This window comes from Pongo abelii, chromosome 18, assembly GCF_028885655.2.
Source record: "Pongo abelii isolate AG06213 chromosome 18, NHGRI_mPonAbe1-v2.0_pri, whole genome shotgun sequence".
Lineage (NCBI taxonomy): Eukaryota > Metazoa > Chordata > Mammalia > Primates > Hominidae > Pongo > Pongo abelii.
Window position 1 is genome coordinate 2004855 of NC_072003.2, and position 21753 is coordinate 2026607.

A 21753-nucleotide genomic window follows, 5' to 3' on the forward strand; every position below is an offset into this window, starting at 1 on the left:
GAGGTAGGAGGATCGCTTGAACCCAGGAGGCCGACGCTGTAGTGAGCTGAGTTTGAGCCACTGCACTCCAGCCTGGGCGACAGAGTGAAACCCTGTCTCAAAAAAACAAAACAAAAAAAGGATGGGCCGGGCGCAGTGGCTCACGCCTGTAATCCCAGCACTGTGGGAGGCCAAGGCGGGTGGATCACCTGAGGTCAGCAGATTGAGACCATCCTGGCTAACACGGTGAAACCCCATCTCTACTAAAAATACAAAAAATTAGCCGGGCATGGTGGTGGGCACCTGTAGTCCCAGCTACTCGGGAGGCTGAGGCAGGAGACTGGCGTAAACCTGGGAGGCGGAGCCTGCAGTGAGCCAGTGAGCCAGTGATCCGAGATCACACCACTGCACTCCAGCCTGGGCAACAGAGCAAGACTCCATCTCAGGAAAAAAAAAAAAAAAAAGGGGCCGGGCACGGTGGCCCATGCCTGTAATCCCAGCACTTTGGGAGGCCGAGGTGGGTGGATCATGAGGTCAGGAGTTCGAGACCAGCCTGACCAAGATGGTGAAACCCCGTCTCTACTAAAAAATACAAAAATTAGCCTGGTGCGGTGGCAGGCACCGTAATCCCAGCTACTCGGGAGGCTGAGGCAGGAGAATCGCTTGAACCTGGGAGTCAGAGTCTGCAGTGAGCCTGCAGTGAGCCGAGATCATGCCACTGCACTCCAGCCTGGGCGACAGAGCAAGACTCAGTCTCAAAAACAAAAAAAAAAGAATTGTAAAATGTATGTTAATATTTTAAATGTTTATTTTTCTTTACTTAAAATGACATTAAGTAGCAAACAGAACTACCATGACAAGCTGAGAGAGGAAGCAGAGAAGGAAAAAGGGATGGTGGAAAAGGGCAAAGCTTTCTATGTTAGTACCTTTCACAGCACTTTTTTTTCTGATTTTTCATTTTGCACTAGGCCCTGAAAATTATTTATGTAGCCAGCCTTCGATATAATTCACACACACAAAAGCTCTTTGGAGCTTTCAGTAATTCTTTTTCTTTTCTTTTTTTTTTTTTTTTTTTTTTTTTTGAGACAGAGTCTCACTCTGTTGCCCAGGCTGTAGTGCAGTGGCACAATCTCAGCTCGCTGCAACCTCAGTCTCCCAGATTCAGGTGATTCTTGTGCCTCAGCCTCCTAGGTAGCTGGGATTACTGGTGCGTGCCACCACGCCCAACTAATTTTTGTATTTTTAGTTTCACCATGTTGGCCAGGCTGGTCTCAAGCTCCTGACCTCAAGTGATCCTCCCACCTCGGCCTCCCAAAGTGCTGGGATTACAGGCGTGAGTCACCACACCTGGCCGTTCTGGGCTCTTTCTGAGCTCACCGAGAGTCGGGCAGTGACCTCCCTGGGAACAGGGCAGTCCTGAATATGCGTCCTTTGACCCGTCCAAGGCTTGCCAGCAATTCTGGGCCCTTTGCCGTGCTCTCCCCAAGCCTGCATGCATCCCCCAACTGTGCACCCTGACAGGGCCAGCCAGTGATGGACGCCCTAGAACCCCTGATCACCCCCGCACAAGGGGGCTGCCCCCCTTCCCAACCGGAGTCCAGACAGTGAAACCAGGGGCCAGACAGTCTCCAGATGCTTCTCCCCAAAAACCCCGCGTGCTTGGCAGGAGTCCCCTCCCCTGCTGTGAAGCTGCGAATCCATCCTCAGCAGGAGACCGGCTTTCCATCAGATAAGCTGTCGTCCTCCCTCGTGGGAGACAGAAAAGACGATAGTATCTGACCATGCGAGGCTGTCAGGTCTGGCCGGCAATCCCCCTGCACGCGGGGCCCACTCACGGAGTGCTGGCAGCAGAGACCAGGAGAACAAGATCCGCGATTGTTCTCTGCAGCCCCACGGTGGAGCTTGCTTCCCGTCATCAGATCATGAGTGTTCTCTGCGGCCCCACGGTGGAGCTTGCTTCCCGTCATCAGATCATGAGTGTTCTCTGCGGCCCCACGGTGGAGCCTGCCTCCCTGTCATCAGAACACTTGTGTATGGCATCCTGCTGGCAATAGTTTTGCGTTAACTGCTTTGGTTGACCAACTGTTTTCGGCGGCTCCTCCAGCAAAAAGCACACACAATGTGGCTGAGATTAGGCAGCATGAAAGGAATTCCTCTGCCTCCGAGCCAGAGCCTGGCTTTGAGGGGGAGGATCTTGTCCTGTATGTCCCTGGGAGCCTCAGCAGCGCTCGCTGTTGGCGACTGCATTAGAAGAGTCTCATCATTCCTCAAGAGGTGGGGCTGGCTGGCTCATGCCTGTAATCACAACACTTTGGGAGGCCGAGGTGGGCAGATCACTTGAGGTCAGGAGCTCGAGACCATCCTGGACAACATGGTGAAACCCCATCTCTACTGAAAATACAAAAATTAGCCAGACATGGTGGCGGGCGCCTGTAATCTCAGCTACTCGGGAGGCTGAGGCAGGAGAATCGTTTGAACCCAGGAAGCACAGGTTGCAATGAGCCGAGATCATGCCACTGCACTCCAGCTTGGGCGACAGAGTGAGACCCTGTCTCAAAAAAAAAAAAAAAAAAAAAAAAAGAGGTGGGGCTGAACATCCCAGGCCCCAGGGCTTCGGAGCAGGGTGTCGTCTGCAGGTGGTACATGCACCTGAGGGTCTCCGTGGCCTCGGTGGTCTGCTCTTTGTCCTGTCTGCCCGGTGGCCGCCATGCCAGAGTCCTCTGAGAGCCAAGACCTACCCCCAGCCCAGCTGGAGATGCAGGGCTTGGCACCCTGGTCCAGAGGGTGGGGCCCTGCCTGTGAACCCCAGCAGACAGGCGGCCTCCAGGGGCCACCGTGGGCCCTGCCTGGCATATCCATCCTCACCCACCCAGGGTTTTGACCAAACCTCTTTTACCCAGGCCAGTGTGCCTGGCACAAGCTATGCCCCCAAGTCACCCACGGTCTTCCCTGGACTCCCTGCTCCCACCCTGGGAGACCACCAGTGGGATGGGGTATGGCAGGACCAGCCCTGCTCGGGGAGGGGCCACCCCCCTCCAACATGGGCCCAGCCCTGGACCAGAATGAACCTGAGCACAGTTCACATCTGAGACGCATCCCCGGGACGGGGACTGCGGTCCATGGTTTGGCAAGAGGCCGGAGCTACAGAGGGAATGGCTTCCGGCACAGAGCCTTGGACACAAGGCTGGTGTTGTGTGTTTTCTCAGATGCGGCATTTGTGCATTTGGCATCCATTAATCTTCCCCACCCTCCAGAACCTGCCTCTAAACCACCTCCTTATCTAACTCTCACACCACAAGCTCATGTCCCCTGCCCTCAGTCACCAAGGACCAACCGCCAAACAACTAGGGAGATCTGAGGTCCCAGAGCCCACAGGAATTACTCAGACTGACCAGCCCCGAGCCATTCCCCCACCCTGCCCTGCCTTTCACCTGGAAACCCATGGAAAGGCTCTGAGCTTGGCTCGCCTCGCTCCTGTCTGCTCCTGACCAGCCCTGGAGCTCCCTGCACCAGCCCCGGGCAGCCCAGCCCAGCACGCACCCTCCTCCAATTAAGTGCCTCACTTAACGCCAGGCTATAGTCTGAAAAATACATCATGAGGTGACTTTGTGTCATGAAAACATCACAGAGTTCACTGGCACAAATTTAGATGTACAGGCACAGTGGCTCACGCCTGCAATCCCAGCGCTTTGGGAGAGACTTCAGGCAGGAGAATCACTTGAGCCCAGGCAGGAGTTTGAGACCAGCCTGAGCAACAGAGCGAGACCTCATTTCTACAAAAAGAAAAAAATAGAAAAAATTCTCCAGGAGTGGTAGCACGTGCCTGTAGCCCCAACGACTCAGAAAGCTGAGGCAGGAAGATTGCTTGAACCCAGGACTTCAAGGCTGCAGTGAGCTGTGATAGCACCACTGCACTCCAGCCTGGGTGGCAGAGCAAGACCCTGTCTCTACAGAGAAAAAAGAAAAGGCCAGACTCTGTGGCTTACCCTGTAATCCCAACATTTTGGGAGGCCAAGGTGGGTGGATCACCTGAGGTCACGAGTTCAAGACCAGCATGACCAACATGGCAAAACCCTGTCTCTACTAAAAATACAAAAATTAGCTGGGCATGGTGGTGGGCGCTTGTAATCCCAGCTATTCGGGAGGCTGAAGCAGGAAAATCACTTGAACCTGGCAGGCAGAGGTTGCAGTGAGCCAAGATCACACCACTGCACTCACAGCCTGGGCAACAAGAGCGAAACTCCTTCTCAGAAAAAAAGAAAAGATAAACCTATATGGCATAGCCTACTACACACCTTGGCTACATAAATTAAAATCTGGAGGGTGCATTTTGAGATGGCTGGTTTTTAACCTAGGTCTCTGGCCCTCGTTCCCTCATTTCGGGCCCAGGATCTTCACTGTCAGATGGATAGTCCTAAGAAAGAAGCATCTGAGGCAGTATCTGGAGAGAATTCTAAGTCAGGAAACAAAACTCTTGCCTTCAGAAATACTAAGTGCCCCAGCAGCCCAGTGGGGCTCAGATGTGCCCTATCCAGTGTGCTGGGAAAGTGGGTCCCTTATACCACCTGGGCCAGCCCTTCGGTCCCTACTTTGCTTTTTTTTTTTTTTTTTTTATGAGATGGAGTCTGCCTCTGTTGCCCAGGCTGGAGTGCAGTGGTGCGATCTCGGCTCACTGCAACCTCTGCCTCCTGGGTTCAAGCGATTCTGCCTCAGGCTCCCAAGTAGCTGGGATTACAGGCACATGCCACCAAGCCTGGCTAATGTTTGTATTTTTAGTAGAGAGGGAGTTTCACCATGTTGGCCAGGCTGGTCTCGAACCCCTGACCTCAAGTAATCCGCCCGCCTCAACCTCCCAAGGTGCTGAGATTACAGGCATGAGTCACCGCGTCCAGCCCAGAATTTTTCTTAGCCAGCCTCCATCACCCCACCCCGTTTGTCTGTCTCCCCCACACCTTGAGGCACTGGCAGTCTGCCTGACTGGCATGGCTGGTCCCACTCCAGGGTGCAGGTAAACGTCATCTCTGCACCAGGCTCTCCTGCCGGGGCTCTCCCCAGCTTCAGCTCCCGCCCAGCCCTGGGCCATGTCCCTCTGCAGTTCATGCTTTGCTTTCTTGGCAGCTGGGTGGTTCGCTCATCTCCCCCAACGCTGGGCCTCCGTGTGGTCCCCCCAGCTTGCCCTGTGAGTTCTCAGAAGCACACACTCTAGCCCTGGGTGCCTGTTTGTGGAAGGAAATCCACTGTGGGGCTCTCTCAGCCACTGTCCCTGAGCCTCCTCCTCTTTCTCCAGACCCTCAGTCGGGCTCCACCCCGGGAGCACAGACGGAGCACCCGGGAGCACAGACGGAGGAGGGGCCCATGTGCCGGCCAAGGGAATAAGGCAGGCATGCAGGACACAGGAAGGGCAAAGCTCAGAACCCGAGAGCCCCTGAGGACACGAAAGGAGTCTGGGCCTCAGGAGTGGGGACTTCCTGCAGGGGGCGCTGGCGCTGGCCCTGCCCAGGGGCACTGATGGCTTCCCGGTTGCCCAGAGCTGCCCCCAGGGCTACAATGGATAAAACAGAATAAAACAGATTCATCCAGGAACCCGAGGCTGCTCCTGCACCCCCGCCTCCCACTCCACCCTCCGGCATAAGTGTTGGTCCCAATGACAGAGACCTCAGAAGTCAGCCCTTGCCAGTTTGAGAGGAACGTTCTAGAAAGGGAGCGTCCCGCAGAAATGAAACACCACATTCCTGAGGTCAGCAAATTTGCAGCCCGTCCCCGCACAGCTTCTGCAGGGACAGAGGAGACTAGTGTAGCAGCGGGCTGCTGTGGCCGCCCTGGAGAAAGCATCCCAGGCCTTCATGGGGTCCCCGGCCTCTCCTGGGCCATGGCCAAGCCCCTGCAGAGGGACCCGCGTGGAAATCACAACCCCGCAGCTCCTTAGGGGAACAAGGCGCCCAGGACAGTCTGGCAGATAGGAGAAGGGGCTCAGGCCTGGGGAGCTAGGAAAGGGGTGAGGACAGGAGCTCCAAGGGGACTCAATTCATTTTAAGTCACTCAAGCCCCTCTCACCTGTGGCCCAGCCCCCTCCTGGAGCCCGGGATCCAGACCATCTCAGGCTTGCGAGGGGCCTCTAGATCTGGCCACATGGCCTAGGGGGAACACGCCTTTCCCCAAAGCACCCCACCTCCTGGACAAAGGGGACTCACAGGCGCTGCCCACGACGGCACCCCATAATCCAGGCTTCACCCCTGGAGGCCAGCTTCCCCTTCCCTTCTCTAGCTCTGCCCTGCACGGCCACACTGAGGAACCTGGGAGGGAAGCAGCCAGAGCCCGCCTCACCCTGACCCTCCAGCCCCATGCCCTGACCACAGGGCGGGGGGCCCAGCCCTGGGCAGAGAGGCCGTCCAGAACCAGGGGCCCCAGGCCTGTCCCCCCATGGAGGGCAGGGGTCAGCAGCCCCAACTGAGCTCTGAGGACCCCCGGGTCAGGCGATCAACCCAGTGAGGACCCCTGCCCCAGGGGAGGGAGGGAGCCAGGTTCCCCCCACACGCCGACTCCCTGCACACAGGGGATCTCAGAGCTCCCCAGGGTTGGGCCTCGAAGGAAGTGCTGGTGCAGTGAGAGGCGGGCAAGCTGCTGGCCCTGTCTAGTCTCCTCTCTTCCTCTATGATGCGGCTTCATAAATATTTTCAGGCCTGTGGAGAGGGTGGGCCCAGGGACTGACCCTTCCCTGTCTCCCCTTTGGGGCTGGGTTGCTGGGGCCAGGGCCTGCTCAGGGCTTCCATGCCCGTGTGTGCAAGGCTCAGGGCAGAGAGCACGGCCACCTTGTCCCACCCACCCATCCCGGTGGGCCAGGAGGGCCGGGGCTTTGTGAGGACCCTCGAGGCGGAAGCAGCCTCCTCCCCAGGCTTCTCTGAGCCCCCTCCTGGACTCCCAGGGCTGTGAGGACCCCAACCCATGGCCCATACCATCCTGGTCTGGCTGGGGTAGGAGGGCTGGAGACGGGCTCTCAGGCCCCTTCCCCTCCACTGGGCGGAACAGGAAGAGGGTAATTGAATCAGCACTTCTCGCCCCATCTGGAACATTCCAACATGGAAAACCCATGGAGCAGCTGGGGAAGCAATTTAGGGACTTTAATTAAAGGCCGATGACTCTCCCAGGGAGCCCCTCCCTGCACGCAGCCCGTAGGTCCCCCCACATCTGCCCTCCGTGTGTTCGGAGGCCCAGCTGCGCACCTCACCCGCACCGAGTGCTGGCGGTTAGGCGGAGTTCCCGCTCAGGGGGTGCAGAATACGCCAGCCCACCCTCTCCCCTCGCTGCTTCCAGAGTCTGCCCCCCCAGGCCCTGGGTTCAGGCCCCAAACCAGCCAAACCAGTGCCCCACCCCTCACAGGTCAGTGTCGGGAAGGAAACAATGGGGTCATTTGGTGGACTCAGAAAAGGAACTCTAAACAGAGGGAAGAAAGTAGCAGAGCCTCAGTGAGAGCAGCTGCCCCTCAAAGGCTGCCTCCATCCCATCAGCACCTTCTGCAGGGAAAGGCATTCCAGACAGAGGGAACAGCACATGCAAAGCCCATGTGGTTGGACAGGCCACGGCAGGTGGAAGGAGCTGGCAGGTGCCAGTGTGGCGGGAGTGCTGGAATGAGGAGCACATGTAGGACAGACGGGCAAGCAGTAGAGGGCTGTAACAGCTTGTGATCTGGAGTTTGATTTTCATCCTAGAAGCAATAAGGGGGAAAGGTGGGGATCAGAGTTTTAAAACAATAGGATCTGGTTTATCCTGCAACGGCCCTCCGGCTGCCATCCGGAGAGCTCACTGTAGAACAAAAGAGGTGCTGGGACGATGGTGAGCAGCCCCTGAAACGGCCCAGGCACGAGAAGGGTGTGTCCAGGAAGAAGAAATCCGCATGCACTGGGCTGGGAACTGGGTCACCAGGGGCCAGGGGCTGTCCTGTCTTCCTTCCCACCCCCAGGCCCGGGGCAGGCAGTTGGCCCGGTCTTCACAGAGGGCACCCGTGCAGGGGGTGGGGACAGAGCAGCCCAGCCCAGTGATCCCCTCCTGGCAGGGATCCGAGGTGGAGTCTGTTCCCTCTTCCCAAAGCTGCTGTCAGTCGGAGGGGCCCTTTCCCCTCCACCCACATCAGAGCTTCGAGGCAGGACGGAGGCTGTGCCTATGACTTGTCCGTATCTGGGCCCACATCTGTCCACCATGTTGCCACTGCAGTCTCTGGGTGGGTGCTTGGAGGGGAGCTCGGAACCAGCCTCCAACCCTGCCTCTGTCCTGGCCTGGGATGGAGGTGCCTGTGGGAAGTGCCTGCCCCTCAGGGCAGCTGCAGAGCAGAGTGTCCACTGGGCCCAGAAACCAGCAGGAGGCGGGGTGGGCATCCAGACGCAGCCCCTCCTACAAATCCTTCCTCACTGCCAGCATCCCTGGGCCCCAAGTAGCTGAGAGGCAGAAAGACCATATCAGGGCCTGTGGGACTCAGCGGGGCTGTGGAGACCACAGCTAGGCCCTGCGACAGGCCTGGGGCTAAGCCCAAGCAGCCCCGGAGGTCATCGTCAGGGCAGCCGGTGGGCACCTAGCAGACAGCACGTGGCCACGAGCAGGTGAGGGTCATTACTGAGGGGACCCTCCCGCTCCCAGGACACAGGGGCGGACAGGGCACCCCAGCCTGCCTGAGTCTGGCCTCAGTTATGAGCGGGCAGCTGGACTGCAGATGGCCACTGATTCCAGCCCCGTCCCCAGGGGAGGGCACAGAACAAATACCTCGGAACTGGGGCAGCAGGGGCCTGGGGGAGTGGGTGGGGCCTGAATGGGTGGTCCTCTACAGGGAAGGCTAGGAGGCTATTAATCCATCGCCCTGTGCACACACCCAACACTCGCTGACCTCACCAACACTCAGGCGATTCCACAAGGCTCCGGAAGGAAGCGTCCACTGCGCACCTGGATTCCGGATGAGCCAAGGTGGTGGGTGCGGACCCGACTTTAATCCTGCCCCACCACTCCACAGAGCGGCCTGCGGCCTCAGTTTCCTCATCCTGAACATGAGGACAGCCCTGCCCAGCCTCCCAGGGCTGAGAAGAGAGCCTGAGCACAGCCCCCAGCATCACTAGGGCTAAACTGCATGTCGCTGGGCGGGGCCTAAGCCTCTCTGAGCTCACAGGCTAGACCTGACCAGGCACACCGCCCACCTCTGAGGGTGTATAAAGAATGAGTTTTGGGCCAGGCGTGGTGGCTCATGCCTGTAATCCCAGCACTTTGGGAAGCCAAGATGGGCGGATCACTTGAGGTCAGGAGTTCGAGACCAGCCTGGCCAACATGGTGAAACCCCATCTCTACTAAAAATACCCCAAAAAATTAGCTGGGCATGTTGGCGTGTGCCTGTAATCCCAGCTACCTGGGAGGCTGAGGTAGGAAAATCGCTGGAACCCGGGAGGTGGAGGCTGCAGTGAGCTGAAATCACACCACTGCACTCCAGCCTGGGCCACAGAGGGTGACTCCGTCCTAAAAAAAAATTACAATTGGCTGGGTGCGGTGGCTCACGCCTGTAATCCCAGCACTTTGGGAGGCTGAGGCAGGCGGATCACGAGGTCAGGAGATAGAGACCATCCTGGCTAACACGGTGAAACCCCGTCTGTACTAAAAAAAAAAAAAAAAAAAAAAAAATTACCCAGGTGTGGGGGCACGCGCCTGTAATCCCAGCTACTTGGGAGGCTGAGGCAGGAGAATTGCTTGAACCTGGGAGGTGGAGGTTGCAATGAGCTGAGATCGCACCACTGCACTCCAGCATGGAGACAGAGCAAGACTCCATCTCAAAAAAAAAAAAAAAAAGCCGGAAGCGGTGGCTCACACCTGTAATCCCAGCACTTAGGGAGGCCAAGGCGGGTGGATCAGGAGGTCAGGAGATCGTAGCCATCCTGGCTAACACGGTGAAACCCTGTCTCTACTAAAAATACAAAAAGAAATTAGCCGGGCGTGGTGGCGGGCGCCTATAGTCCCAGCTACTTGGGAGACTGAGGCAGGAGAATAGCGTGAACCCGGGAGGTGGAGCTTGCAGTGAGTCGAGATCGCGCCACTGCACTCCAGCCTGGGCGACAGAGCGAGGCTCTGTCTCAAAAAAAAAAAAAAAAAAAAAAAAAAGTGCGACACGAGGCACACAGTCAGTGCCCAGTGGAGTTCGCTGGTATGTTTACCACATCCCTGGGGGCAGCGCCTCCACCCTCCAACCTCGAGGTTTGTGGAAAAATCTGGGTCCAAGCTTTATTTCTTAAATATTCCTCTCTGCCCAGCATGTGCACGCAGCCCGCTCTGGCCAGGTGAGCGGATGTCAATCAAGGTGCTGAGCATCCCCAGGGCACCACTCAGCCCCAGCCGAAGTCCTGGCCCGTCATCTGGTAGAACTTGCGGTTGAAGGGCCGGTAGAACTCCTGCAGGCGCCGGACCACGGCCTGGGGCACGCGCGGGTGTGGCCGGCCCTTGGACTTGCCCAGGCAGCGGGGACGGCTGCCGCCCTGGGCCTTCTTGAGGCAGGGGAAGCCCTTGGTGGCGTTGAAGTAGAAGTGCTTGTCCGTGACGACCCGTTTCAGGCCCAGGAAGTCCTGCACGCGGCCCACCTCTCCGGCCGGGTCGCTCACCAGACGCTCCCCGCTGACAAACAGAAAATGGGACAGGGGGAAGTAGCGCAGCCAGTGGTCCAGGTGCTGGGCGTACAGGCCGATGCGGACGGCGCTCCAGGCTGTGTCCACGGGGCCCAGGCCGTGGCGGAAGGCCAGGGCGCGGAAGCTGGGCAGGCCCGGGGTCTTGGAGAGCGTCTGGGCGTAGTCGGAGATGGCCCGGGTCACGGGGTTCCGCACCACCACGATCAGCTTCGTGTCCGGGGACATGGCGTGGATGCGGCGGGGGGCCTCTCGCGTCACGAAGTAGCTGGGGGTCTTCTCCATGGTGATCTGCCCATCCAGGGTTCGGGGCATCAGACTCCTGTGGGATGGGTGCAAGGAGAGGGGGCCTGAGCCTCCCCAGCCCTAGACCGGCCCCCAGGGGCCCCGGACCAAGGATCCCTTATGCCCGGGAAGCCCAGGCCTCTAGGGCCGGCAAGCCTTCCTCCCTGCTCGGGCCCACCCCTCCTAACGTGGGCGGCTGGGCGGCCTGGAACATGGACTGTGAGGGTGCCCAGCCCAGCACCGGACTGCAGCCGGGCCTGTTCCGCCCGCCTGCCTGCCCCGCCTGCCTGCCTGCCCCACCTGCTGCTGCACTGAGGATTAGGGTGATGGTCGCTGGCCGGGAGGCCCAACATGCTCCTCATCACCCACATATCTTCCCTGTGCAATCCCTGCCGTCCTTGCTTCCAGAGCCAGCTCCCTCCCATGGGACCCACAGTCTCCTAGAACTAGGCTGCCCCCAGCTCCTTTCTCATCCCAGACCAAGTACCCCAAGGCCCGCCGGCCTAGATCACTCGAGGTCACCCTTTCACTCAGTGGCTGACAGCATCCCCTAAATCAGCCCTTCACCAATTATTGACAGTGTGTCCTCAACAAAAAGTAGTCCTCCCTGCTCCTTCCCTCCCCTGATGTAATTACATCTCTTCCCATCTTTATTTATTTTTTGAGACGGAGTCTTGCTCTGTCGCCCAGGCTGGAGTGTAGTGGCGCAATCTCGGCTCACTGCAACCTCCACCTCCTGGGTTCAAGTGATTTTCCTGCCTCAGCCCCCAGGGTAGCTGGGATTACAGGCGCCTGCCACCACACCCGGCTAATTTTTGTATTTTTAGTAGAGACGGGGTTTCGCCATGTTGGCCAGGCTGGTCTCGAACTCCTGACCTCAGGTGATCCGCCTGCCTCAGCCTCCCAAAGTGCTGGGATTACAGGCGTGAGCCACTGCAGCTGGCCTCTCTCCCCGTCTTTAATGGTAGCCCTGTGAATTCTCATCAGCCTGGGCCTGGACTCAGGAGGCCAAAAAGTCACCAGCAGAGCCCAGCACAAGTTGAGGAAAGTCGGAGACGTGGCGGCGCCGGCCTGAGGATCCTTCCCAAGACCCTGGCCTGCTGTGGCTCCCTAGATCTTGCAGGTTGCCAGGGTGCCGGGCCAGGGAGGAGGCCTTTCTGAGATTCTCCTCATTCTGACACAGGGGAGGAGGGCACTGACCCAGTCCCAAGGTCCCTGGGGGAATCAGCCGACCACAGCCCAGGACTGTCCCACCTGGGCAGAGAGCCCATTCTGGGTGCCCAGCCCGGGCAGGCCCAGGCACCCCCAACAGTGCTCCGGGCAGCACCTGCCAGCCAGGTAGTGCAGTGTGAGGTCGGGCAGGGCAGGGCGTGTCAGGTCAGCTGAGCAAACAGCTCCGAGGGAGAGCTGGGGAGGGCTGGGAACTAGGTCAACAGAAACACAGGAACTGTGTTAGGGAGGGGATGCCCTGCCGGTCACGCCCGGCCCTGCCTCCTGCCCTCTGAGGGGGCTTCCCCCACCCCTGCTGACAGCCCCAGGACCGGCCCCTGACAGGAGGCTGACCTGCCAGGAGTGACCACCCCAGACTCGAGCCCCTGGGAGGCAGGTCCTGAGTCCCCTTTTCCTGCTCAGACCCCTAGGGAAACGCAGGCTGGGCCAGAGGCAGCTGCACAGACCCCTGGACTGGGGTGCTCAGTGGAGAGCGCTGGAGGTGGGAGGGAGGATGTGTGAGGACGGCAGCGGGAGAGAATCCAGGCTTCCCCCACAACACCCACCATGAGCGGTGCAGAGTAGGGGTGGGCGGCACGGGAGCCTCCCCACCCCGCAGAACCAGGCCCTGGGCAGAGCTGGCCTACAGACGTTACCGGACAAGTCCTCCTCCATCTTGGTGACAGAGGGAGCTGGGACTCCCTCCACCCACCCGCTGCCACTTCAGAAGCAGCCACACGGAGACTGGGAGGGGCAGGGGTGCTGGGGATGAGCATGGGGCTCAGCCCTCCCTCTTCCCACCCTGGGGGGCTGCCTCCTTCCAGCCTACCTGGAAGGGCGGTGTCAGTCCCAGAGCCCCTGCACTCCCCGCCCCGCCTCCCGCAGCTGGAACCGGAGTGGGAACCGCACCCAGCGTCCCAGGGACAAACACAGAGGCCTCGGGTGGTGGCGGTACCAAGGTCTGAGGCCTGGCAGCTCAGGGGCACCCCCGCCCCTGAGAGAGGTCAAGAAGGGGAGGCACCCCCCCACCACCACGGGACCTTGCTGACAATGCCCACAGAGAGAAACCAGGCCAGTGCTGGGAGGGGAAAGACCCCAGGCCTCATCAGAAGTCACTGCCTGCCTTTCCCCTCGGCCAGGAAGGAAGCCCCAGGCCCTTCCCTCCCATCTCGGGCGTACCTGACCCCAGGCACCAAGCGAGACCAGGAGCCCACCCCTTTCCTTTCCCAGACAGCACACCAGTGACTCTGAATAGCCTCCTCTTCCCGCCTGCTGGAGCTGCTGGAGGAACCAGCACCAAAACAGGAATGTTCGCCCTGCCAGGCCTTCTCTCCAAAGAGTCAGAGAGAGCTCCATAGGGGGATGGAGTTCCCGGACCCCCTGCCGTGGAAGGGGAGTGGGAACACACAGAGGCGGCAAGGGTTTTCGAGGCCCCCTCTTGCACAGACCAGCTCAGAGATCGGAGATCTTTGGGATCAATTACTTTCCCTCCCCAGGCATCCGAAGCCTGTCCTAGCCCGGGTGTGGATGAGGGTGGGAGAGATGGGGGAGGAGGGAGAGGAGCAGGACTGGACCCCCGTGTGACAAACATCTGACAAGTTGCTCTGAGGACCCCCCCTCCCTGCGGAGCCCACCTCATCTGGTGTGCATTTCCCTGCGGCTTTCATCCAGCAGCCCTGGGCGACCCTCCCTCCTCTGTCTCAGCCTCCCTCCTCCTGCCCTGGGACTGGCAGATGCCAAAAGGGCCTGGCAGATGCCAAAGCCAGAAAGTGCAGGGGGACTGCATCCCCCACAGGAGCCCGGGTCCCCCCGCTACATACTCAGACCCCACTCCCTGCACCCACTGCTCTAGCAAACCAGGAACTAAGGGGTTCCCCTACCCACCCCGCTCCTTGCCTCCTCTTGCTTTTCTTTTGTTTTGTTTGTTTTTGAGACAGAGCTGCACTCCAGCTGACTCTTGTCGCCCAGGCTGGAGTGCAGTGGCGCAATCTCGGCTCACTACAACCTCTGCCTCCCGGGTTCAAGTGATTCTCCTGCCTCAGCCTCCCAAGTAGCTGGGATTACAGGCACCCACCACCACGCCTGGCTAATTTTTGTATTTTTAGTAGGGACTGGGTTTCACCATGTTAGCCAGGCTGGTCTCAAACTCCTGACCTCAGGTAATCTGCCCGCCTCAGCCTCCCAAAGGGCTGGGATTACAGGCGTGAGCCACTGTGCCCGACCCTCCTCTTGCTTTTCTAAAAGACTATGGTCAAAGTACAGCCCCCATTTGCCCCCAGACAGGGCACCCTTCCCAGACCGAGACCTTGGGGAGTCTGCGTGACCCCCACACCTGGCAGACACAGGTGCTTCACTAGTGGGGGAACGGCTGAGCATGTGCTGAGCTCGGGGGCACTTGCAGGCTACAGTCCCCAAGTGGGAGGCCCCTCAAGAGCCTGGATGAGCTGACTGAGGGTGGAAAGGAGGGAAGGAAGGCCTATGGCCAAGGTCAACCCAGGACCCACCTGCCGAGGCCACAGGAAGGCCGGGTCACCGCCTGGAACTAGGTCGGTCACAGCCCAGTGGGAGCAGTGGCCCAGAGACTCAATTGGGGGCCCTGGCTACTCTGCTCACCTTCCCGCAGCCGACACCCAGAACAGAGCTTGCAGGCACTGGGGGCCCAGCCCAGGGTCTCAAGAGCAAACAATGCTGCTTTGCAATTGTGGAAACTGAGACAGGGTGAGAACTTTCAGAGGCTCACTGCAGGCTTGTAGCAGGCTGACAGGACGGAGGCACAGGCATCTAGGAGCACACCAGCCCCACGTGGCCACGGCCCCTCGGAGAGCACGAGGACACCCGCAGTCTGGAAGCTCAGCGGGCCCAGCTCTACTGGCTCTCCACCACCCAGTGAGGGGTCAGCACGGTTGGTCCAAGGGACAACCCCAGATTAATGGGGCAGAAGCCACAGGACTGACCCCTTGGAATTCTCCACACCCACCCCTCCCCCTTCTAAAAAACGAGGACGTCAAGAGTCTACCAGAGCAGTCACTCTCCTGTACCTCCCCTCCAACCCTGGGCACATCAGTGTCCCCGGAACCCCACCCCCAGGCTAAGGAGCTGACCCCCAGGCTGGGCCTGGCCTTGGCTGCCTCTCGTCCTCCCCAGACTGATCCCCCAGTGCTGGACACATGCCCAGGGCGGGCCTGGACTGGCCTCAGTAGCCTGGGCTCTTCCAGAACCCTCTAGGGCTAAACCCAACCCTAGCTTCCCCTGTGGCTCCTCACGGCCCAGCTCAGATCCCATCCCCAGTCTCTTGCTGTCAAAGCTCATGGGGCTCAGGGGTGGCTCTGAAGTGTTTACTCCAGTTAACTGTGCATCCTTAACCCAAAGCCCTTTCTCCCCTTCTCCCTCCCGCCTCTCCCCTCCTCCCTCCTCTCGCCACTCCCCTCCTCCCGCCACTCCCCTCCTCCCCCTCTTCTAGCTTGGCAGCACCCTCCTCCCCTCCTCCCTGCAGCAGGGATTAGGGATGCATTCTGACCCCTGCCTGCCGTCAGAGGAGTGAGGTCTCTCCCTGGTGCCTAAGCTGAGGATGCCCAATTCATCCAGGTGAGCCCCGGGATGGACTCCACGTCCCCTAGCCACCACCTGACTTCCCCAGCACCCCACACTGGCACCAGCCCTTCAGATCTCAGAAGCGAGCCCCCCTATTCTCACGGAGCCCCTTCCTGCCTGCCCTCCAAACCCAAGAGTAGTTTTAGTACAAAAGGCAAAGTTAACAAATAGGGGTAGGCGTCGGGGGAGGAAGAGGATTAGAGGATCAGGAACCGAGAAACTGGAGCACCTGGAGAAGCGTCTGGGTCCTGCCGCCCCCACTGACTCCCCAGGTGGCCTTGGGCAGGGTCCTCTTGGCAGGGGCTCGGTCCAAGCTTGGGGATGAGCAGCCACCAGGGCGGGCTGCTTCAGCTGGGGCTGCGTGCTCCTCACATTCCACTGCCGCACCCCCATGTCCACCCTGGGGTAGAGGCAGGACAGCCACAGAGCCCCATGCACGGGGCTGGACTCACCCTGGGCACTCACCTAAAGGCAGTCTCCTCCTTTCCAAAGCCCAGACTTTCTCCGGACCCCCAGGACCACAAACAAGGGTTCCTGTGCGCAGACTCAGGGGTCTTGGGGAGGAAGGACGCTTTCTAGGTGGCTGCCTGGAACCTGGAGGCTCCTTTCTACGGTACCTGGCCAGCGGTCGGTCACACCTGCGTGCCCAGAGTGACCGGGTGGAAGAGGCATTTCTAACGCTGTCAGGTAATCCCACGGGCTGGAAACGACTTCCGGGCTGGGATGGCACCGCCTCCCCCAGTCCTGCTGGGTCCCTCAGCAGAGAAAACGGAACCGGGGCTTTCCCCAAAGTTTTCAAAGTTTCAGGGAATCCTAGCCAAGTATCATTCCTTCTTCCGGAGCCGCGACCCCAGGTCAAGCCTGGGCCCCCCACAGGGCGGTCCCAACCCCACTGCCCGGAGACCTCGCCCCGCTGCTCCCTGGGGCGCACCATACCCTCCCCGGTAAGGCGCCGGTCAGGGCGGACGCGCCAGGGTGCTCACCGGTACCAGGCGAGGCCGCGCTCGTAGCACCTGTCGAAGAAGTGGGGCTCAGAGCCCAGCGCGCGGACGTCGGGGTGCAGCCGCAGGAACTCCAGCAGGGCGCGCGTGCCGCCCTTCTTCACGCCAACGATGAGCGCCTGCGGGAAGCGCCGGCGGCCGGGACCGCTGGCCACGGGCAGGCCGGGTGCTCCCGGGCGACTGACGGACCTGGACGGCTCGGAGGGCGCTGGGGCCGGCGCGGGGGCGCGGGCGGCCGGCGGGCAGCGGCCGGGGAGGGCGCAGAGGCAGTAGGCGCCGAGCACCAGGACCACGAGCAGTAGCGGCGCGCGGACCGCCCGCAGAGCGGCCCCTTGCCCGGCCCCTGCGCCCTGGCCGCCCCCGGCCCCGCCGCCCAGGCCGCCGCTACCTGCCATGGGGTCGCGCCGCTCCCAGGCCCGGGAGCCGGGGCAGCAGGCGGGCGCGCATCTCGGCCCGCGCGCCGCTGAGCCCGTGGGTGCCCGGCTTCTGCTCTGCGCCCCTACGGTCCCGCAGCCTGGGAGCCGGCGTTGGGCGGGACCGGGGGCGGGGTCGGGACGCCCTCCCCCCTCCCCCACCCACGCCCCCTCCGAGGCCACTGCCTGGGCTGGACCCGCCGGCAGCCGCCACCACCCGGGCGCGACTCGAGCTGCCGGGACCACCAGGACGCTCCTGCTCCGAGATCCCAGGCCCTGGCTCTCTTGACTGCGGCATCTTCACCTCTGCGCGGGGAGGATGCGGCGGCGGCGGCGGCGGTTCGGGACGCAGGGCAGGGACAGGGCGGCGCGCGGGCCTCGGGACCCTCTGTGTGAAGGCCGATCCCCTTCCCCCTCCCCACACCGGGACGTGCGCCGCAGGTGCATAGGCCAAGCCCTGGCCTGCAGGAGCGGGAGCCTCATCACCAGGCCAAGGGGACCGAGGAAGCGCCTCGATCTGGGCACTCGGCCTGCCAAGGGAGAAAGAGGCCGGGCCAGTACCCTAGTGTGCAGAGAGGGGTCCCAGAACGTGTGGGGGGAGTCTGCGGCCGGGAATGGCGTGCGTCCTGCACTCCCAGCTGACAGTCAGCCTTGCCACACACTGGGGTCACAGCCTGGCCGCTCAGAAGTCAAGTCACCTCTGGTTACTGTTTTAGAATGGAGGGGACAGGCTCAGAGAAAACAGGCTTCCCTCCCAGGGGCCCAGTGGTGAACTGAATTCAGGCCTGAGACATACTCTGTCTACTAAGTCACCCCATCTGCCCAGCCTTAGTCCACCTGGCACTCCCCTGAGACATCAGTGATGCATTTCGGAATGCAAAGTGGACCCCACTGGAGTATGAAGGACTCAGGGAGCCCTGTGCTGGGGAAGAGAAAGAGCCCAGGACCTCCCTTAGGGGCTGCCTCTGAAGGGCATGAGATTCAGGGGCCTCTCGGCTGGGACCTGTGGGGCACTGGACACTGCAGGAACTTCACATCCCCAATGCCCAGCAACAGCCTGCAGGGAAGGCAGGGGATGCGATCCGGGCTCAGAGAGGGCGAGCAACTTGCCCCATCCCAAGGCAAAGGTGGTATGAGACCCGGGTCCTCTCTCCGCCTCTGCCCCAGCCTTCCTGGCCACAGGGCTGGCACCAGGCAGGCACAGGCTCCCCGCAGAGGCCCAGCCTCTTCCCAGCCAAGGGCTTGCGGCCCCCGTCCTGGGCTCTGCTCGTTAATGAGCCGTTCCAGCCCTGATGGCATCTGGACAAGTCCCAGCAGCCAGGCTGCCTCAAGGGGCCGAGGGCCTCCACGACCCACAGACATTCCAGAGCTCCTACCCAGCAGCAGCCCTGGCCAGAGCGGGCCATACGGGGCTGACGGGGTGAAGACCACTGACCAGTCCCCCAGCCCAGGCTCCAGACATGTGGGCTGCACCTGCTCGTCAGGGCAAGTCCGCAGGAGCCCCATGGGCGGGCAGCAGGCACACTGTGAGGAGAGCATGCCGGCTCATGCTGGGTCACAGGAAGTTCTTCTTCTGCTCTAGCTTGAAATGGCATTGTTCCCGACGGGCTGGCTCGGGGCGGGGGTCCCACCCTGCAGCATCCACCCCACAGCCTCAGGAGTCCCCGCGGTCCCGGCCGTCCCCACGGTCCCAGCCGTCCCCACGGTCTCAGCTGTCCCCACGGTCTCAGCAGTCCCCACGGTCTCAGGAGCCCCCACGGTCTCAGCCGTCCCCGCGGTCTCAGCCGTCCCCACAGGTTCAGCAGTCCCCGCGGTCTCAGCAGTCCCCGCGGTCTCAGCAGTCCCCCGCGGTCTCAGCCGTCCCCGCGGTCTCAGCCGTTCCCGCGGTCTCAGCAGTCCCCGCGGTCTCAGGGGTCCCCACGGTCTCAGCCGTCCCCACGGTCTCAGCCGTCCCCACAGGTTCAGCAGTCCCCACGGTCTCAGCAGTCCCCGCGGTCTCAGGAGTTCCCACGGTCTCAGCCGTCCCCACAGGTTCAGCCGTCCCCACGGTCTCAGCTGTCCCCACGGTCTCATCCGTCCCCACAGGTTCAGCCATTCCTACGGTCTCAGCCGTCCCCGCGGTCTCAGCCGTCCCTACTCAGGACTTGAAATTCCAGCACTGGTTCCCTGACGGCTCCTCCAGCCCCCTGCCCAGCCCAGCATGGTCATTTCCATCTCCCGGCCTTTCCGCTGCCGTCTCCCTGCTGGATGCTTTATCCTTAGTCCCCGCTGAGGGCAGAAAGACTTTCCAGGAGGAATTGACCAGAACGGCAGGATGTGGAATGGACTGGGGGCAGAGAGAGAGAGATGCAGGGACCAGGAGTCGGCTCGGAGCGTTCTCCTGGAAGCTGACCCCTCCCTCCATCTGGCACTCAGCTGACGGTGGCTGCACACCTGGGGGCGCCCAGGATGGCAGCACTGGGGCTGTTCATTCACCAGTGGATCCCCAGCACCTAACAGAGCCTGGCACGCGGTGGACACTCCATTAATGTCGCTCAGTGGAAGGGTATGCTGGGAGGAGAGGTCGGGAAGGCTTTCTGGAGGTGGCGGCCAGGTGAAGAGGAGGAGAACAGCCCTCCAGGCCAAGGAACCGCGTGGGGGAAGGCTCAGCAGCAGAGAGCCCCGGGCAGGAGAGGATGGGGTGGAGCTTAAGGCCCTGCAGGAACAGGGGTGGAGCTTAGAGTCTGACCTGAGGCTGCTCCAGCCCCGCCTCCTCCTCAGGCTCCCACCAACTCTGAGCCACCAGACCCTCCTTTGTAAAATGAAGACCTCAGTCATGACTCGCAAGAGTCTCTGAAGAGTAACAGCTTTATTGTGATGGAATTCACACACCATACAATCCAGCCATTTGTCACGTGCAAATCAATGGTTTTCGGTGTATTCATAGTTGTGCAATCATCACAATCAATTTTAGAACATTTCTATCATCCCAAAAAGAAATCCTGTGTCCATTAGCAATGATGCCCTTTTCTCCCCTTCCCACAGCCCCTTGGCAACCACGAATCTACTTTCTGTCTCTACGGGTTTGCGTATTCTGGACATTTCACAAAAAGAGAATCATTGCTTGAAGCCAGGAGTTCAAGACCAACCTGGGCAACAAAGCGAGAACTCCGTCTGTACAAAATATTTTAAATTTAGCCAGGCACAGTGGCGCACACCAGTAGTCCCAGCACTTTGGAAGTCTGAGGCAGGAGGTTCACTTGAGGCGAGGAATTCAAAACCAGCCTGGGCAACATAGGGAGTACCAGTCTCTACAAAAAATTTCAAAATTAGCCAATCGTGATGGTATGCACCTTTAGTCCTAGCTTACTCAGGAGGCTGAGGTGGGAGGATCGCTTGAGCCCAGGAGTATGAGGCTGCAGTGAGCCATGATCATACCACTGCATTCCAGCCTGGGCAACAGAGTGACAGCCCATCTCTAAAAAAGAAAGAAAGAAAGAAAGAAAGAAATATGGCCAGTCACAGTGGCTCATGCCTGTAATCCCAGCATTTTGGGAGGCCAAGGCAGGTGGATAACTTGAGGTCAGGAGTTCGAGACCAGCCTGGACAACATGGTGAAACCCTGTCTCTACCAAAAATACATAAATTAGCCAGGTGTGGGCTGGGTGCCATGGCTCATGCTTGTAATCCCAGCACTTTGGGAGGCCAAGGTGGGCAGATCACCTGAGGTTGAGAGTTCGAGACCAGCCTGACCAACATGGAGAAACTCTGTCTCTACTAAAAATACAAAAAATTAGCCGGGTGTGGTGGTGCATGCCTGTAATCTCAGCTACTTGGGAGGCTGAGGAAGGAGAATGGCTTGAACCCAGGAGGCGGAGGTTGTGGTGAGCCGAGATAGCGCGATTGCACTCCAGCCTGGGCAACAACAGCAAAACTCCATCTCAAATAATAATAATAATAAATTAGCCAGTTGTGGTGGTGCACGCCTGTAGTCTCAGCTACTTGGGAGGCGGAGGCACAAGAATCCCTTGAATCCGGGAGGCAGGCAGTGAAGCTGAAATTGCAACATTCCACTCCAGCCTGGGAGACAGAGTGAGACACTATCTCTAAAATGAAAAAAAAAAAAAAGAAAGAGAATCATACAATGTTCGTCCTTTTGTGTCTGGGTCTCTCACTCAGCATGTTCTCCAGGCTCATCCACATTGTGGCATGTGTAATGTGTACATCTTCATGACTGAGTAATACTCCATCGTATGGATGGACCACCTTTTGTTGATTCCCTCATTCGTTGATGGATATCTAGGTTGTTTCCACTGTGGGGTTCTTATGAATAATGCTGCCATGAACATTCAGGTATACAGTTTTGAGTGGACATACGTTTCATGTCTCTAGGGAATATACCTAGGAGTGGAATTGCTCAATCATATGGTAACTGTGTTGAGTGCCTTATGAAGGTTAAATCTGATAATTTCAGGAACTTCTTCTCCGTGCTCCTCACACACAAACTTCCTTCCCTCTGCCCCAGGACACCTGAGCAACCAGACCATAAGGACAAAGGGTGGGGGCTGTCCTTGCACCCTGAGAGGGTCCCTCGCCTCCTGCTGTCTGTCTGAATGTCCTCCTCCGCCAAGAAACAGACATCAACAAGTTCCTTCT

At 59.8% G+C, this 21753-nt stretch overlaps 1 protein-coding gene across 1 annotated transcript; it reads right to left on the bottom strand.

Annotated features, from left to right (window-relative positions):
• Nucleotides 1-10210: 10210 nt before the first annotated feature.
• HS3ST6 (heparan sulfate-glucosamine 3-sulfotransferase 6) lies at nt 10211-17191 on the bottom strand. The gene is made up of 2 exons (XM_002825979.4): nt 16688-17191; nt 10211-10941 (listed from the first exon to the last, which is right to left on the bottom strand). Exons 1-2 carry the CDS (start codon nt 17098-17100, stop codon nt 10326-10328), a joined length of 1029 nt encoding a protein of 342 aa, XP_002826025.4. The 5' UTR covers nt 17101-17191; the 3' UTR covers nt 10211-10325.
• Between the last annotated feature and the right edge of the window lie 4562 nt (nt 17192-21753).